Raw genomic sequence first — 19,324 nt, forward strand, 5'->3', positions numbered from 1 at the left:
TGGATTTATAGGTGAGTTGGAGGTGGGGTGAGCTGTTAGGCTACAACGTGGGCTTATGGCAATAGGCACATAAGTATAGGTATAGGTAGGTATGTGATAGGCTTATGTGTGATTAGCGGTGTAGGTTATGTATGGTGAGGATGGGTGGGTGTGAGAATGTTGTTGTGGATGTGGGGTGAGGTGGGTGGTATAGGTATGGGTGTGGGTGTGGGTGGGGATAAAGTTTGGTAGATGGGTGGGTAGGTGTGGGGTATGGGGTGTGGAGGTAGTTGAGGTGGAAGTGGACCTTTACTTATAATACTAAACCATAAGTATGCCTTATGCTTTATGTCACAAGCCATATGCCCTGAGCCTTATGTCTTGAGACTCAAGCCTTTTTACTTAAGTTGGAAGACATAAACCATAAGGCTAAGACATAAGGCATAAGCCTTAAATCATATGATCCAGTCATAATCATCATGTTATAAGACTGTAATCCTTAATTTATAAGCCCTAATATCCAAGCCATAAGCCTTAAGCTATAAGTCATAAGCCTTAATCCATAAGCCCTAATACCTAAGGCATAAGCCACAATACCTAAGTTATAACGCCATAAGCCTTAAGTCATAAGTCATAACTCTTTAGCCATAAGGTCTGCCCTGGGCTAACCTAAATCACAAGTTATAAGACATATGACCTAAACCTTAACTCTTAAGCCATAAGCCTTATGTATTAAGAAATAAATGATAAGTCACAATCCATAACCTATAAGCCTTAAGGCATAAGCCTTATAACATAAAATAAATGATAAGTCACAAACCATAACCTATAAGCCTTAAGCTATAAGCCTTATAACATAAACCATAAATCATAATTCATAATCCATAAACCATATGGCATAAGCCTGAAGTTTCCTGACGGACTCAAAGATAATGTTGAGTATATTTGTTGGCCAACTAATACTAATATGGAGTTTTTCTGGTCCTTCAACTTTGTTCCTCCCAATCTTCCTCAGAGTAATTCTCATTTTCATTCTACTAATCCCCTAAAAAGTACCTTATTCGTTAGCATCCCCCCCCCCCCCCCCCCCCCCCCAAAAAAAAAAAAAAAAAAAAAAGTCCACCAACATTTCTATCTCTCGTAGGGAAAACACATTTTGTTGTATAAGGAACGAAAATAACAACCTATACTTAATGCTCAATCATTATTTTTAAGGGTTGGAAGTACAAGTTTTTACCAACTAATGGACTATTTATAATTTACTCCACAATTAATGATTTAGTATTATATTACCAATAGAATTATAAATTTGAAGTTACAAATTTATTACATTTTATTTCAATTTTAATCGACAGAATTTTTCCAATTTTGACCGATTTTAACCAAGTTTCACTCCTTTTAACCGTTTTTTACAGATACCCCCTTTTCCCATGTTGTTGACACTGTTCTCCCTCGTCTACCTTAAATTGAAAATTCAGTTCCCTCCCCACACATAATCTTTCTCGTTGTTTCTTCTGTTCCTCTTCTTTTTATTTCCAAGGATCGGAGCTCTGGTTGAAAGAAAAAGGGTATTAGGAAACCTTTCTCGTTTTCCCACCCTTTAGGTCAATTGTCCACCACCGCTACTCCATCGCCCCATGTTCGATCACGAGCTTACCGATAGTATCGTTGTATGGCTTCAACCCTAATTTCATATCTTCTAATTATGTGAGAACCCAACACCGTCAAATCCCTTTGAAACCCATAAACCCCTTTTAAATCGTTGGCACCGCTCCACCACCCCTATTTGTCAGTTGCAGCTCCACCTCGCTAGGATGGACTTAGTAAGACAAAGCTCAACAAAAACCTACATATGGCGAATGAGGAAGACTGATGAGGAAGAAGACTGAAACTCACTCTCTTTTACGATATTACATGGAATGAAAAAAACTGAGGTCTGCCATTTGTTTCATATTTTGTGTTCATTACATGAAAATTCATGATTTCTTAATTCTTATTATTCTATTATTATTTTTTAACCATTGAACCCCATTATCTCACATTGCCACGATTTCTTTACTTCCCCTCTAATCGACCCATTAACTATTGCACCGATTACATCAACGACTCTTATTTCAGAAATTAGATGTCGTACTAGACGAATCTAAAATTTCAAAGATGCATTTTTATTTCTCAGTTGATTCTTGTTTCTGAAATCACCCTTGATTTATGAAAGTCTGAAGTTTTAGAATTTGATAATTGAAAGACATAAATCATCGAACCACCCACATCGCCCACATGGTTTCTTAATTTTTCTAAGTTTAAATCTTCTTGATTGGTAAATTCTATTTCTTACTTTAATGAAAATTCCGTTCTTTTACAATGTAACATAATTTTGATTTCGTAGACTGTTAAATTTAATTTTTTTTTTTCAAATCTGATGTCGTCATCCCATTATTCTGATTTCTGATGCATTTAGATTTCTTATTCTTAAACATATACAATGTCTCATTCTTAATTTCAGATTTATCATGAATACTAAATTTCCTACACATTTACTGCAACTTCAAGCAGATTACACTATCTCATCTTATTTTTTACAATGTTAATGTCATTGATGTGAGTGTTTTTCTATACCTGGACCATTTTACCCCTACATGGCGTTCATTGTGTGTTGCTTTGTTGGTGCATTGAGAATTTCAAATTTCATATAAACTTCATATTTTTGGTTAGTTTGCTTATGGTTGTTGTTTGATGTTGAGATTGCTATTGGGAGTGTATTCATATATCTTGACCATTCTACCCTTGGATTTTTTTGGTGCGCTAATATAATCTTTACTTTTGTTTGTAGAAGGTAAATGTCAAACCTTGATCCTAGTGTTTTTTCGTGAAAGGATTCTAAGCAGTATCTTATTTGAAGGTAATTTCAACCCACAAACATATAACCTCCTTCACCATTATGGTTATTTTAAAGTATTTTTTACTCTTTTAGTATGTTATGGTAAAGATAAACCATTTTGATGCAGGTCTTGACAGATGCATGCAATACTTTGTGTTTCGCTTTCGAGTGCTCAAAAAAGTATAGTTACTTCCATAAAAGATAAGAAATGTTGCTTGGAAGTTTGTTTAGAAGTTTACATTAGTATGCATGTTAATAACTACTCCGTATGGTGTTTCGGCCCCAAATTGACAATATTACGCTTATTATTTTTCTTAGTTTAAAAAGTTGGTATTTAGATATAATGATAATATTTTAGTATATGTTTCCATCCTTTTAATTGTATTGTTTCCAGCACAATGCTAATTCATATTTAATAGAATTTATCTACTTAGTCATTCAATTTTTCATTGTTTTTTTGAATTGTGTGATCAAAAGTCGAAAAGGGGCATTTTAAATTTAAATGCTATTATCGGTATTCTCTATGGGGAGTTGTTTTGATTTGGTTTTTCAGCTCTAAAATGGAATATAATAAGAAAATTGGGAGTATTTTACTACAAAAGGGCAATATGGTCTTTTACATTTTTTGGGGTTCTAGATGCAAAAATTGGTACAGATCATAGTAACAATTTATGTCCCATTCTAGAGGGTATTTTGGTCGACTTAAACGAGTCATTCAGATGCAACTTTAATCATTTATTTTGTAGAGGTTGACATCACTCCAATTGTTATATAACCAAAATGGATCCCAAAAGTCAAACTGATTTATAACCAAAAATCATTTGATGTAGATAATTCCATCAGTCTTCAAATGAAAATTATTACATTTTACTACAAAAATTGTCCCAAGCTCTAATAATAAGTTATACGGTTTGGGTTTTAGTCAATGGCTCTATTAAGTCACATGGTTGACTATTTAACAAAGGGTATTTTGATGAAGACTCTTCTTAAATTTATACACAAACTAGGACAAAAAGAAAGACCATTATATAATTATAGTCACATATTCAATGACAATACTATAATTATACTGATCAGACATTATGTTTCTTCTAACTATATTTACTTATAGCCACACATAACAATTGTAAAGTTAACAAAATGCAACTTACACTTACAATATTTATTTTCTTTTTCAAACCCAATTTATCATATTTTGACACATATTATAAAAGGCACATAACCATAAACTACTAAAATTAACTTGTTTTCATGCTTTTACTTAGTCGCTGCTAAACGTTACCCTATGGACACACAAATATTTAATGTGGTCATATATCCCCTCTTAGCTACAATGGATTTCATGACAGAAACATATACAATTGACTCATGTTACCATAAATGTCGTTGCTAGTGAAATATGGCCACAGTGTTCGAATGTGGCTAATAATTGTCACATTTTATATAATTAAGTGTGGTTATGTTGAAAAATACCTTTAGTATTTTACAAACTGAACATTAAATGTTGAAGGGTATGTTTTGTACAATATTGCTATTTGTGGGTAGAGTGTATAAGTTTTATGCAGGTGATATAATTCGGGTTAATGCTCGGGTTAATGCGCGGATCTTAAGTGTTTACGGGTTGTTTATGGGTTGGTCAAGTATCTTGTATCCGAAGTATTTTTAGTTCAGTTGTTCAGATTGAGATACACACACATCTTCTTTGTTCTCTCGGTATCTGTTAGGGTTTCTCTAGTAGAAGTTCATAGTCTCTTTAGATCTTGTTCTTATTTTTCATCTGAGAGTGAGTGTGATTGTAGTGAGATTTTCTGGTGTAAGTTGATGTATAATCGAACTGGTTTATATTAAATAAATTGTTCAAGTTGGGAAGTTTGTGTGTTTGTGTTTTTAAGATGGTATCAGAGCTTTCAGGCTCCGATTTGTTGTTGTAAGACGGTCGATCGTGATTTTCATCATCGGATCGTCAATCTAAGGACGGTATGTTTCTGATTTCGTCTTGAGAAGATCATTTCTGTTCTTTACAGTTCTTGTATGTTTCTTGTTCAAGATCCTGGTACTGCGAGAATGTTTTGATTCTTGCAGGTAACAAGTAAAGTTGGAATAAATGCTTGTGGTATTTGCGCTTCGCTTCTGTTGATCTTCAAAGATATCATAATCGATTAATCTCTACTCTGAAATAACTCTCTAGGGGTCGGATTTGATCACCGATAAACCCTAGTAGAGAACGGACTTAGAGAGTCGATTCCCTTGGTCGCTTCCAACTCACTGTGAGGACTGTTTTGTTCTTTTTTTTTCTATTGATTGGGAATCTGTGACTGTATTGTGCACACCATTGTCTGGTTCTTGCATTATATGTTCTTGCTTCTTTGTTCTTTGACACTGTACTGATTGTCTTGGGCCCTAACATACCTGGTGACCATCTGGACATTAGATCAGTACTGTTGTCTTCGGCTTGTGGTATTATTTGTTGTTCTTTACTCCTCTTTAAATGGCCGGAGACACTACTTCGAGTGGTGATTCTGGTTCTATACCTAGTGGAAGTGGAAAGGATGAGTCAATTAACTTTGATGATCCTCTCTACATTCATCCATCTGATAATGCTATTACTTCAATAGTTACTACAAAATTAACTGGAAATGAAAATTTTCGATTATGGAAGAGTTCTATTTCTAGAGCTCTCAAAGCTAGGAATAAACTTGGATTTATTGATGGTACTCTTAAGAAAACTAGTGTTGATGAGTCAAAAAAATCTAAGTGGGATAGGGCTAATGCTGTTGTATGTTCCTGGCTTTTATCTTCTATCTCTGATTCTATATATCAGAGTCAAGCTTACTCTGAGGTAGCTGAGGATATTTGGAATAATTTGTTTGAAACTTATAATAAGTAAGATGGATCTGTGGTGTTTAATATACATCAACAAATTAATACACTTAAACAAAATGGAATTTCCTTGTCTGACTATTTTAATAAACTTGATTCCTTGTGGAAGGAATTTGATGGTCTTACTAGCTTGACTGAGTGTACTTGTGAAGCTGCTATCAAAATGAAAGATCATTCTAATCTCATGAAACTTATGCAATTTTTGTCTGGGCTTGATGAATCCTATGGTCAAGTAAAAAGTCATATTTTGTTAATGGAACCTTTACCTAATGTTAAAACTGCATTTTCTATTCTTTCAAGAGAAGAATCTATTCAAAGAAATGGATCCTTGTCTTCTCTTCAGTCTTCACAGTCCTTTTCCAAGTCTCAACCTGCTGCTTTTAATAGCAGGTTTAATAACAAATCTGGGTTTAACAACACTAATAAAAATAAGACTCAATCTGTTCAGTGTAAAAATTGTGGAATTAAAGGTCATACAATTGATAAATGCTATAAGCTAATTGGTTATCCCAAAGATTTTAAGTCAAGAAATGAGTCTAGTAATCAGAATAACTTTAATAAAAATGTTTCTGCCAATTCCTCTACTACTACTTCTGGTAATTCTATTCCTTCTAGTACTCCTGATTCTAGTAGGGATTCAGAATTTCATCAGCTCACAAAGGAACAATACTTCAAATTTTTACAACTTATTGGTGATAGACAGCTTAATGAGGAAACCTCTGCCAGTGTTAATATGGTAGGTACTTGTCTGTTTCAAGCCTTTAATTCCTCTGTTAGTCCTTTAAAGTGGATTGTTGATTCTGGAGCTAATCAACATATGATTGCTTCTGATTCTCTTCTTCATGATACTGTGGATGTATCTAAATTAGATCTTCTGGTTAGCCATCCTAATGGTACTTCAGCTAAAATTGAAAAAATTGGAAATTTGAATTTGTCTAATTCTTTGACTCTTTTTGATGTTTTTGCTGTTCCTGATTTTAATGTTAACTTGTTGTCTGTTCATAAGGTTTGTAAAGACAGTAATTGTGAGGTTGTTTTTAATGAACATAGTTGTAAAATTCAGGGTTTACAATCAAAGGAGATGGTGGGGAATGGTAGAGAATCTGAGGGTCTCTATTACATCAATAGTGAACCTTCAGGTAATTTGTGTAGTAATAGTCATTCTGTTTCTGTGTGTTGTGTGTCAAAATTAACTTGGCATAATAGACTTGGTCATCCTTCTGATCAAGCCCTAGGATCTTTAAGAACTCAATTAAATTTTGGTAATGAACTACTGCCACCCTGTGATGTATGTCATAAGGCTAAGCAAACTCGGGAGTCATTTCCTGCTAGTCAACATGTTACTACTAAACTGGGTGAGTTAATACATTTGGATGTTTGGGGACCTTATAGAGTGACAACTTCAGAAGGGTTTAGGTATTTTTTAACCATAGTTGATGATTATTCTAGAGCTACATGGGTTTATTTGTTGAAATCAAAAGATGAAGTTTATGGTTGTGTTCTTGTTTTCTTTAATATTTTGTTTAATCAATTTGGAGTTAAAATTAAAACAGTCAGGTCAGATAATGGAACTGAGTTTTTGAATTTTAAAATGAGACAATTGTTTGAATCTAAAGGTGTTTTGCATCAAACTTCATGTGTTCACACTCCACAACAAAATGGAGTGGTTGAAAGAAAACATAGACATATTCTTAATGTTGCTAGGTCTTTGATGTTTCAATCTGGGTTACCTTTAAAATTTTGGGGAGAGGCAATCCTAACTGCTGTTTTTTTAATTAATAGAACTCCTACATCTGTTTTACATGGTTCTTCTCCTTATGAGTTGGTTTATAAAATTGCTCCTGTTTTTGATAAACTTAGGGTTTTTGGTTGTTTATGTTTTGCAACAAAGTTAAATAATTCTGACAAATTTTCTGAAAGAGCTGATAAGTGTATATTTCTTGGTTATGCTTTTGATAAAAAGGGTTATAAAGTATTAAGTCTTGATACAAATCTTATTTTTGTTTCCAGGGATATAAAATTCTATGAGTCTGTTTTTCCTTTCAAGTTAAAGCATTCATCTTTAACAGATAAATCTAATGTTGCTTTGAATGATCCCTTTTCCTATGATGAGTCAATATCTTCTAGTATTTTACTAGACAATACTAATTTAGATGAACTGAGAGGTGCCCATCAGTTGAGTGGTATTGATGCAGACCATAACTTGGATGAGACTGTTTCTTTTGATGTCAGCAACCAGTCTGGTGAGGCAGATGTGCCCTTATCTGATGAGGTGGTTCCAAATTCTTCTTTATTGACTGAGGAAAATGTTTTAATTAATACTAGTCCTTCTGAAGAACAGTCCTCTAGGGTCACAAGGTCCGGACGTAGTATTCATATGCCTCTTAGATTTAGTGATTATGTTGTGGAAGGAAAACATAAATATGGTATAGAAAGATCTGTCAATTACTCAGCCTTAAATTCTGAAACTTATTGCTTTATTGCTAATCTTAATAAAACAGTAGAACCTAAAACTTACAGTGAAGCAGTTTTAGATCCTAAATGGATAAAAGCAATGAATGAAGAAATGGAAGCTCTATATAGGAATAATACTTGGGAAATAGTAGATCTTCCCAAGGGAAGAAAAGCTATTGGTTGTCGTTGGATTTATAAAATTAAGTATAAGTCAAATGGAGAAATTGAAAGATATAAAGCTAGGTTAGTTGCTAAAGGGTACAGTCAAAGAGAAGGTATAGATTATGAGGATACTTTCTCTCCTGTTGCTAAAATTGTTACTGTCAGAATTTGTTTAACTTTAGCTATTCATCATGCATGGCCTTTATATCAATTGGATATAAATAATGCTTTTTTATATGGTGATTTGTCTGAAAATGTTTATATGCAACTTCCTGAAGGGTATCATTCAAAAAAGGATAATAGAGTTTGTAGGTTAATCAAATCACTTTATGGACTTAAACAAGCACCTAGGAAATGGAATGAGAAGTTGAGGTCTTCTCTTTCTTCATTTGGTTTTGAACAAAGTATTAATGATTATTCATTATTTGTTAAAAGAATAAAACATGTTATAATCATTTTGTTGGTTTATGTGGATGATATTATTATCACTGGAAATTGTAAAGATGAATTAGAAAATGTTAAATGTTTTTTAAAATCTCAATTTTTGATAAAAGATTTAGGAGAGTTGAAATATTTTCTTGGAATTGAAGTAATTAGAACAGATCAGGGTATTTGTCTAAATCAAAGGAAATATTGTTTGGAATTGCTGCAAGAGTTTGGTATGCTTGCTTGTAAACCTGTTAAAACACCTTTGGAACCTAATCTTGTTATTAAGAAAGAATGTGATCTAGATCCTTCTGATTATGTGGTAAATATTACAGAATTTCAAAAATTAATTGGTAAACTGATCTATTTAACTATGACAAGACCTGATATTTCATATGCTGTGCAAATTTTGAGTCAGTACATGCATAAACCTTATAAATCTCATGTGAATATAGCTTTAAGATTGTTGAGATACTTAAAAGATTGTCCAGGGAAAGGAATTCATATAACAAAAACTGATTCTCTTAGTCTCATTGGTTTTGTTGATGCTGATTGGGCAAAATGTTTGTTTAGTAGAAGATCTGTTACAGGATATCTTGTTTATTTTGCTGGTTCACTTGTATCCTGGAAAAGCAAGAAACAGAGCACTGTTTCTCGTTCTTCCACTGAATCTGAATACAGGGCATTAGGGTCTGTAACTTGTGAGGTAATTTGGATTCTAAAATTACTATATGATTTGGGAATAACTGGTTTAACTCCAGTCAATATTTTTTGTGACAGTGAATCAGCAATCAAACTTGTACTAAATCCTGTATTTCATGAGAGATCTAAACATTTTGAAGTAGATCTTCATTTTGTTAGAGAAAAAGTTGAAAATGATATTATAAAAGTTAATAAGATTGATTCTTTAAATCAAAATGCAGATGTTTTAACTAAAGCTCTTGGATCTTCTCAACATGAATATATTTCTAATAGACTAGGTTTAATAAATGTTTTTAAATATAATAAATCATAAGTTGAATTAATGTTCAGTTTGTGGGGGGGTGTTGAAAAATACCTTTAGTATTTTACAAACTGAACATTAAATGTTGAAGGGTATGTTTTGTACAATATTGCTATTTGTGGGTAGAGTGTATAAGTTTTATGCAGGTGATATAATTCGGGTTAATGCTCGGGTTAATGCGCGGATCTTAAGTGTTTACGGGTTGTTTATGGGTTGGTCAAGTATCTTGTATCCGAAGTATTTTTAGTTCAGTTGTTCAGATTGAGATACACACACATCTTCTTTGTTCTCTCGGTATCTGTTAGGGTTTCTCTAGTAGAAGTTCATAGTCTCTTTAGATCTTGTTCTTATTTTTCATCTGAGAGTGAGTGTGATTGTAGTGAGATTTTCTGGTGTAAGTTGATGTATAATCGAACTGGTTTATATTAAATAAACTGTTCAAGTTGGGAAGTTTGTGTGTTTGTGTTTTTAAGGTTAAACTTTTTATTATCTATATAATGGACACAAACTAATTTAAATGTATCCAAATATAATCTCTAAATTTTTTTAGTGACCTTTTTAATAAAAAGTATGACAGATCATTTTTCGAAAAGTTTTACCGTATGTCATTTTTGTACTGGTGTTAATTGAGCATCGAAATTTTATTAACCCCACAAAATTGCAAACAAATTTGTTATCAACCTGCAATATACGTGATCTATCGGGATTTTAGTTTTGACTAAACAAAAACATGGTAAAACATGAAGTATTTTTTATTTAAAGTTGATAAGCTGAACTTGCAGCCATTATACACTTTCCTCAACAACTTAATTCTAAAACACCATAAAACCCAATTAAAAGAAAGAGTGAAGTTGATCAACACCTGCCTCCTCCTTGATCACTTTAATTTAGTTTCCTGCAATCAATCCATCAAAAAAGAAGTTATTTCATTTGAGAACCTAACGTAAGCTTATTGCATGCAATCATTTACGTACCGCAAGTAACAGGGAGGTTGCACTGGGTAGGGAGACGGGTTGCGACTTGGATAGTGCTGCAAAGGCAGTCACGATCGATGGATTGAAGAGCTCCACAGCAGTCTGAGTTCGGCATCAAGTCTGTCGAGCCAGGAACCACAAAGGGTGCACACACGTTCAGATTTGCAAGCTGGTTGGGACATGTTTGGCCATAAGTTCCAACCACAAGTGCTAGAACCAACAAAACCAGTGTCGCTTGATTGATTTTGGAACCATCCATGCCAGCCATTAATGCTAATTAATATACTACAGTGTCTACTGCTCTTTCTCCTAGCTTTGCTCCCCCCGTTTATTAACGAATTGCTGCAGTATATTTTAAAAAATATTTTTTTTTTCTATTTTAAAAGGTTTTTTCTTGATTAATTTATAGCAGAAGTTAATCCGGACTAGTGGAACATATTTGCATGACTCACCTAATTATGGAGTTTGGAGCTCACCTAATAATGGCCCCAGTTTTGTCACGTTTTAACCTGTAAACCCACTTGCAATCAATAAGGTTAGCATTGGGAACAGGGGTACTAAAATCCAAGTGCCATAATTTTTTTTAACTTTATATTCTTAAAATTAGCAACTTTTTATATAACTTTGTTGAAATTTTTTTTGAAAAAAAAAACAAAAAGAAAAGTCCGATTTTTTAATTGTTGTTCAGCAAATTTTTAAAGAAGCTGTGTTTTTTTGATATATAAAGTGAAAAAAAAAGTTTTGCGATCTCTAAGTATTTTTTTTTGTATTTTTATGATTATGTTAGGGGTTTTTTTCCATATAACACTTCCTTTTATATATATATATATATATATATATATATATATATATATATATATATATATATATATATATATATATATATATATATATATATATATATAAGATCAATGGAGAACTAAATTGAGGAAAAGAATCAACAAACTTTTTATCTACAATGAATTTAGTTACCAAATTTTACATGTGCATATACATACATATATCTAAAAGAATTGCAAAAAAAACTGGAAAAAAAAATTATATGCATGTATATATGCATATTTTTTTGAAAATGTATATATGCTTACAAAATATAAATATGTACTAAGAATACATTTTTCTGAATTTTTTTTAAATCTTATTTTCGAAATATAAGATATATTTTCATATATTCTAAATTTTTTTTAATATTTAAAAAAAAAATAAATGTTTTTTATTGTTTTTATTTTTTAAGTTAATTATTTATTTTTTTAAATTAGCCAAAAAATATTCCTTACATTTCGAAATTAGTATTTGAAAAAAGTTTTTTTCATAAAAAATGTATTTTTTATGCTTCTTCATATATATTTTTTTTGTATATATGCATATTTTTAAAAAATATATCATATGCACATTTATATTTTTAAAAAGACAAAATTCCAAAAATGGTCCCTGTGGTTAGCAAAATTATGTGATTTTGGTCCAATTTTTTTTTTCCGATGCAGCAGTGGTCGAATTTCGAATATTTTGTGTGGTTTTGGTCCCTATGATTGGTATTTTCTGTATGGTTTTGGTCAATACTCCACCTGAAATGACCAATATACCCTTAAATATCTCCTTTTTAACTTTTATTTAATTTATTATTATTTTAATTAAAAGAAAAAGAAATTATCACACCTACACCCACCATTTATCTCTCCTCCTGCTACTATCACCATTCCCCACACCATTTGCCACCAACCACCTCCATCTCCCCCACCCTTGCATCTCATTCCTTAACCTGATAAGCCTTCACCACCAACCATCGGTCATTAGATTTTTTCTAGAAAACCCTACTAAATGCCTCTCCCTCCCAGATCTTGCCGTAAAAATCAAACCAAAAGCTTCGTCGAGCTCTGCTCTCACCATCCACTAAGACATGAAACATTGGAAAATTGATGGATTTAAAGAAGATGGTGAATGTTGAACCACATATCCATCTTCTCCGACGGTGAATATGGCTTGATGTTGATTTTGTTGTCGAATAGTCAATGTTGAGGTGGCTTGAAGGGAACATATGGGGTCGATGGTGGTGACGCATCCATCAAAGCAAAAGAGAGTTGAGGGCTAGGGTGTTCAACTTCCCTGACGCCCTTCTCCCTGATTAGCTTCTGCTTCTTTCGAACAAGATGAGGAAAAGAGGTGTAAAGTCGATTTCAAGGATCCGAGATTGGCATTCCCTTCCTAATTTGAGCTGAAATCATACAATGGTGTAGAAATCGAGCAACTATTGCAAAGGCGACAACGATCGATAGTGGTGATAGTCCAGTTGTTCCGGGTGGTCGATACGGTGGCCTGTAGGGTTCTTTAGTTGAAGCTTTCACCTGATTCTGTGATTCAATCAATATATTTTAATTGGTTCGAGCCTAAATTTGTTAATGGCATCAAGATATCACAGTGGGCAATCTAGGGTTTCATGAAACATCAAGTTTGGGACATCAGATATGGCGAAGTGGAGATATGGTCGGAAATTTTCATCAGTGGCTATAGGTAACAAGACGATGGTGGTTTTCAAATTGTGTTTTTATAAACGGTGTTGGTAGCAGGTGGATCGTGGTGGTGAACGATGGTGGGATATGTTGGGAGTTCTTAAGAGTCTAACATCTGATCGGTGTGTGTGAGAGAGAGAGAGAGGGAGAGAGAGAGAGAGAGAGAGAGAGAGACTTTTTGTATCTTTAGTTTTTTAAAAAGAAAAAATTGCAAATTTGGTCCCTGTGGTATGTCCAAACTAGCATGTTTGGTCCAAAATGGGTTTGGCTTGCAAAGATGGTCCAATAGTTTCTATTTGTTGCGAGTTTAGTCCAATGGCTTAACAGCCGTTACCAAGCTCCCGTTAATTTACCCATGCCCCTCTCACTTAAGGGTATTTTAGTCCATTCATCTAGCCCCTTTATTATTTTATTATTATTTAGTCCATAAAGAGACTACAACGTCTCTATTCTCGTCTCCAGCAACAAGCCCTAACTATCACTCCCTCTCTGATTTCATCTTCTCCATCGATCACCCCCCTGTGATTTCATCTTCTCTATCGACAATGGTGATGTGCGTCTGCAGAAAGTGGGCGATAGTTCGGACATCGTGGACAGATAACAACCCAGGGCGCCGATTTTGGGGATGTCCTGACCCAGTACGTGTGTTAAACTTTATTTTGAAGACTACTCCCTGATGATCTAATGTTTCTTTCTTCTTTTTTTCAAGAATTCATCATGTGGGTTTATTGGGTGGTATGATGAACCCATGTGTGCTCGTTCCAAAGTTATAATACCAGGGCTGCTTAGGACAATCAATAAGCTACGAAAAGCAATGGATGATATAAGAGGACAAGCAAGCAAGCATGAAAAAGCAATGGAGAAGATCAAAGAACAAGCAACTATGTTGAAGTATTACCTAGTCTATAGTTGGATTTTTTTTTGTTGTTGTGTTGCTGTTCTTGTTGTAAGTCCACAGGTTGATTGTGGTCATCTTTTGTAATAGGATAGGGGTATATGTGTCTGGTTTAAGTATTTTTTTGCTAATGTGGAACATTGTTGTAATGCAAAGTAATGGTTAATGAAAATTTGGTATCTATTGGCCAATTATGGATTTGTTCTATTGTTCATACATAACCTTCTAAAGATAACATATAATGCATCCATATATAGTTAACACAAAAGCATACTAAAGACATAATACCTATTACCATGTTCAAAATACATGTCATAAGTTAATTGAAAACAAAGTTATTGCAACAAAAGACATCCTGCATCTAGGAATCAAACCAAAGTTGTTCAATACAGTCAAACCAAAAGATAAAACCAACATACACCATCAAGTCCCTCCCTGACCTTTGCATGTCCTGGAGTTGTGCCCTTTGTTTCCACACTTACTACAAGTCACACTAACAAACTTTCTTGTTAGTTTCCCACTACCATGTGGACCATGACCATGAATCTCACTGGGACCAACATCTGACCTTTGACTTTGACTTTGAATCTTGCTTTGACTTTTCTCCTCCATGGATTGCCTTCTCTTCCTCTTGGGTGTCCCAGGTTGATTACGGTATGGGGGAGGTGTGATCTGCATTGGACACTCACTTCTAGGCCACAATGCCCGACCTTTAATTGGTTTCACCTTGTACCCATATGCAGTTTTCCAAGTTTGTAGCCAGTGCACCTTGTGGACATAAGTATGGAGCTCTTGTACACACTCACCATGATCTGCTTTGTTATACAACACAGAAATCACATGTCTGCAAGGGATACATGTTAATTCCCATTTCCTACAGCTGCATACCCTTTCATGCATATCAACAACATGTTGATCATTCCATGGGCCTTTGACTTGGTATTTTTCATCACCACACCATTCTGCAATGTACTGAGTAGCAGCTGCTTCATTCTTCTCCATGATCTTTGTTGCTGTTGGGGTGAGTGGGCCTAAACACTTTTGTTGCACCTTGAGGACATTGCATATCCTCTTCATCATATATTCCCTAATAAACTCCAAGCAGCTAATAATTGGTTTGTCTCTCCCATCAACTAGCTTGCCATTAAACACCTCACAAAGGTTGTTTAACAGCATGTCTGTGGTTGCTCTCCCTGTATAGAAAAGGGTAAAAGTGTCATAATGTTATGTGAAGGGTAAAATGGTAAAAGGGTCATAATAGCTTACCTGTGAAATGGCTTTTTGCCCAATGTTGTGGTGGTATTGACTTCAACCATTCATATGCTGATTTGTCATATAAACTGAATTGGTGCATGAAATGGTTAAACTCTGGCACTGTTGTAGCTGTGGCACAATCCCAAAGGTGATCTTTATATTCCTTAGTTCTCCATTGTTTCTTCATGTTCTCATGTATATGTCTGAGACAGAACCTATGCTCAGCACATGGGAACAGTTGACTAACTGCTTGTAGCAAACCCTGGCAACAAATTACACATGATTAACAAAATAAACATTAAAAATAATAAATAAACAACCATTACCTTTTGTCTGTCACTAACAAAAGTGAAATTAGACATAGCATGTAGATCCAAGTCATCACCAAGACATTCAAGGAACCACTTCCAAGATTCGCAGTTTTCAATCTCTACGATGGCATATGCAAGTGGGTATATGCCATTGTTGGAATCTAATCCAACTTCAGTTAAGATCTGGCCTGGATAAGGGCCTTTCATATGAGCCCCATCTAGCCCCAAGAAATCTCTTAAACAAGCTTTGAATCCCTTCTTCATCCCCCCTAGACAAACATAAATTCTTTTGAAACATCTTGAAGTGCAATTCACCAAATTAGATTCTGAAACATCTCCAAGTTCTAATTTGACTGTGGTATCAGGATTGGTTGACTACAACTGAAGGATATAGTCTCTCAGAACTTCATACTGTTTTTTGTAATCACCCACTACAATCTTTTTTGCATCTGCTTTAGCTCTAAAAACTTTATGGATTGAGAAGCCCACTCCATACTTCTTCTGTAATTGTTCTTGGAGAGCTTTAACTGGGATAGTAGGGTTGGATTCTACTTGATCCATGATTTGTTTGGACATAAACTTCGCTGTTGCAGCTCTCACCTTCCTTGTATTCATACAAGTGTATTTGTCTTCATATGTTTTAATGTACCAGCTACTTGCATCTGTAGACCTCGAGGCATGTAACATCCAAGGACAAGAAGAATCTGCTTTTTCCTGACTTGTACCACCTTGTTTGTCCTTTTCTTTACTTTTCCCTTTACTTTTCCCTTTAATTTTCCCTTTACTTTTTTCAGCTTGGGTAGGTCCACCAACTCCATTACATATGGCCCTCAATCTGGATTTGTCATTTTTTTTAAATGCAATATTCTTTTTTGTTTCCAATGCATGCATTTTGATTTTCTCTTTCAACTCCTGCTTACTGTTATACTTTTGACCTATTTTAAAATGACACTTATGAACCTCACCTAAAGAACAACTTTTTTCCTTACTTAGTTGTTTCAAAACTGCTCTTCTCTTCCTGTCCTTGTCAGAATCCTCATCCATGGAATCAAAAGCATCATTGTCACTGACATTAACTCATCTGCTTCTTCATCACTCTCATGTTGTCTAGGATTCCTAGCCCTTTTATCTAAGAACTCTACTTCTGTATCAATGCTCATGTTAAAATCCCTCATATCAACTTCAATATCTTCAATTACATTATCTTCATCCACCCAATAATCACTATCATCACTATCATCTTCCTGCTCTGTTTCACTTCTTTCTTTACTTTCAACCTCACTTACATTTTCTTTTCCACTACTATCCATGTTAGACTGAGGTTGGTTTTCACTTCCATCTTGGACAAAAGCATCAGTTTGATAGTCAAAATCCCAAAAGTCATTCATTTGAGGTTGGTTTTCTTCATCCACCTGAGCTTGGTTTTCTTCATCCATTTGAGGTTGGATTTCTTCATCCATCTGAGGTTCATTGACATCATGCATGTCAGTGCCATTGACTCCATCAACATTGCTTTGTAGTATTTGTTGGTAGAGTCCAATATCAAAATTAGTAGCTGCCTCAACAAAGTCTTTGGCTATCTGTTCAGTCTCACCAATATCATCAAAGTATATTTTCTTACTGCAAGATGCCATCACTCCATCCTTGCTCATACCCCTTCTCCTATTATATCCAGGTGATAAGGATACGACTTGAACTATTTCATTAACTTGGATTTCAAGTTGGTTTGCTTGAGTGGGCACCACATCAACTAAATTATCAGTAGGTGTAGTCATCACAGGTGTTTCCTTTGATTGGTCATCAGGAGCTTCATCAATGTGTTGCACATCCTCATGTGGTTCATCTAACTATACAAGGGTAACCTTGGTAACAGGCTTAGGATTCAAGAAATAGGTGAGTAGTCTTGTTTCACCATGCTCTGTGTATACCTTCATCACTTTGTGCTCACTGACATATTGAGAAAAGTTTGCAACATCTTGATCATTTCCTAAAGGGCGAAGACCAAAGTGGAAGTCTCCACCAGGCACAAGAAAATGGTAGTATATAACAGGAGGAACCCCATATCTAAAACCCTTCATGATTGCATCGAGCTCATGAACTGAAAACTCATCTATGTCTACCATGTCAACATAGTTTACAGTTCCATCAATGTAACGAACATCAGGGTACTTGGTGAACTCACCTCCATGGTACAACTTAATGGTAAACAATGTTGGGTGTCCATCTTCAAAATAAGAAAAAAAAACACCTCAGTTGGACTTACTTAAAAAAATCAAGAAATCAAAAGATGAAAAAGGGCAAATTACGTACCATAAACAACCTTGGGGTTGAAGGGTGTGTTTAACAACCTTACGTGCCACATTGTTATGTTTATCCACCGATAATCTCTACAAATCGCAGCTTAACTAACAGAACTGATTTTGTGTCTAGGGCTTTTATTGATCTTGGTAAAGAACGGCGTTCTACTTTATTGAGGAGGAGACGAACTGCTTTTATTGAGCTTTAGCGGGAACGGTTACAAGGATGAATGGACTAAAATACCCTTAAGTGAGAGGGGCATGGGTAAATTAACGGGAGCTTGGTAACGGCTGTTAAGCCATTGGACTAAACTCGCAACAAATAGAAACTATTGGACCATCTTTGCAAGCCAAACCCATTTTGGACCAAACATGCTAGTTTGGACATACCACAGGGACCAAATTTGCAATTTTGTCTTTTAAAAACATTAATATTAATATAAAAAATAAAAAACTAAAGGGTATAATAGTCATTTTAAGTGTATAGGAATCAAAAACACTAAAAAGATTTAAAATTGAACAACTAATACACCACCAAAAATTTTTGGACCAAAACCACAGAATTTTGCCAACAAGGACCAATTTTGCAATTTTGTCTTTTAAAAAAGATTTTTATGCCTCTATATGCATAAGAGAAAACACACACACACATATATATATATATATATATATATATATATATATATATATATATATATATATGCTAATGCATATGATTATGATTATGTATATGCATATGCATAATAATAAATATATTAAATATGCATATGAATAAGTATATGCATATGCATATGAATAGGATATGCATAATAATAGCATATGTATGTATATACATACTAATATGCATAGGCATATGTTCTTATTTATATGTATATATGCATATATATATATATATATATATATATATATATATATATATATATATATATATATATATATATATATATATATGGAAAAGTGAATATACCCTTAGGGTATATAAGTTTAGGTACCCAAACTCACTATACTACGCCGTTTTGTATTATATAATACATTCTAATTATCTAATGTTCTTATAGTATAACTTCTAACTTGATTTATTTCCATAATTTTTATAAATTACACATTTATTTTCATCTTACATAATTTTCATTTTCAACTATAATATATGTAGCCTAATATGTGTTCGACAAAAAGATGTGATATAAGAGAAAGATAATAGTGAATTTCAAAAATCTTGACAGTAAATCAAGTTAGAGGTTCATGTTTAAGAAAATTATTATGAATATATCAAATAAAACGATGTATTATGGTGTGTTTGGGTA

The 19,324-nt window shown here is 33.9% G+C and overlaps 2 protein-coding genes and 1 long non-coding RNA gene across 3 annotated transcripts; 1 reads left to right on the plus strand and 2 right to left on the minus strand.

The window, feature by feature from the left end:
- Window positions 1-1,492: 1,492 nt before the first annotated feature.
- Window positions 1,493-3,182, plus strand: LOC145029443 (uncharacterized). The gene is made up of 3 exons (XR_013676544.1): window positions 1,493-1,913; window positions 2,810-2,878; window positions 2,985-3,182. It is a non-coding gene; the product is annotated as an uncharacterized LOC145029443 (long non-coding RNA).
- A 7,331-nt stretch (window positions 3,183-10,513) lies between these two features.
- On the minus strand, window positions 10,514-11,115 carry LOC145029444 (Bifunctional inhibitor/lipid-transfer protein/seed storage 2S albumin superfamily protein). Its single transcript, XM_078977969.1, has 2 exons — window positions 10,757-11,115; window positions 10,514-10,677 (listed from the first exon to the last, which is right to left on the minus strand). The coding sequence occupies exons 1-2, from the start codon at window positions 11,022-11,024 to the stop codon at window positions 10,670-10,672; spliced, it is 276 nt and encodes a 91-aa protein (XP_078834095.1). The 5' UTR covers window positions 11,025-11,115; the 3' UTR covers window positions 10,514-10,669.
- A 3,466-nt stretch (window positions 11,116-14,581) lies between these two features.
- LOC145030513 (protein FAR1-RELATED SEQUENCE 12-like) lies at window positions 14,582-16,614 on the minus strand. Its single transcript, XM_078978867.1, has 4 exons — window positions 16,136-16,614; window positions 15,739-16,021; window positions 15,425-15,674; window positions 14,582-15,351 (listed from the first exon to the last, which is right to left on the minus strand). Exons 1-4 carry the CDS (start codon window positions 16,612-16,614, stop codon window positions 14,582-14,584), a joined length of 1,782 nt encoding a protein of 593 aa, XP_078834993.1.
- Between the last annotated feature and the right edge of the window lie 2,710 nt (window positions 16,615-19,324).

Source organism: Lactuca saligna, chromosome 2 (assembly GCF_052625555.1).
Source record: "Lactuca saligna cultivar CGN05327 chromosome 2, ASM5262555v1, whole genome shotgun sequence".
In the NCBI taxonomy this organism is placed as follows: Eukaryota; Viridiplantae; Streptophyta; class Magnoliopsida; order Asterales; family Asteraceae; genus Lactuca; species Lactuca saligna.

What these genes read in the sequence shown, in the direction of transcription:
- LOC145029444 (XM_078977969.1), bottom strand. Translation starts at nt 11,024, where the DNA reads ATGGCTGGCATGGATGGTTCCAAAATCAATCAAGCGACACTGGTTTTG.
- LOC145030513 (XM_078978867.1), bottom strand. Translation starts at nt 16,614, where the DNA reads ATGCATGCATTGGAAACAAAAAAGAATATTGCATTTAAAAAAAATGAC. An exon ending in GTGGGTGATTACAAAAAACA is followed by an intron (nt 16,022 to 16,135) that starts GTATGAAGTTCT and finishes TTGCACTTCAAG; the next exon opens with ATGTTTCAAAAGAATTTATG. An exon ending in TTGTTAGTGACAGACAAAAG is followed by an intron (nt 15,675 to 15,738) that starts GTAATGGTTGTT and finishes ATTTGTTGCCAG; the next exon opens with GGTTTGCTACAAGCAGTTAG.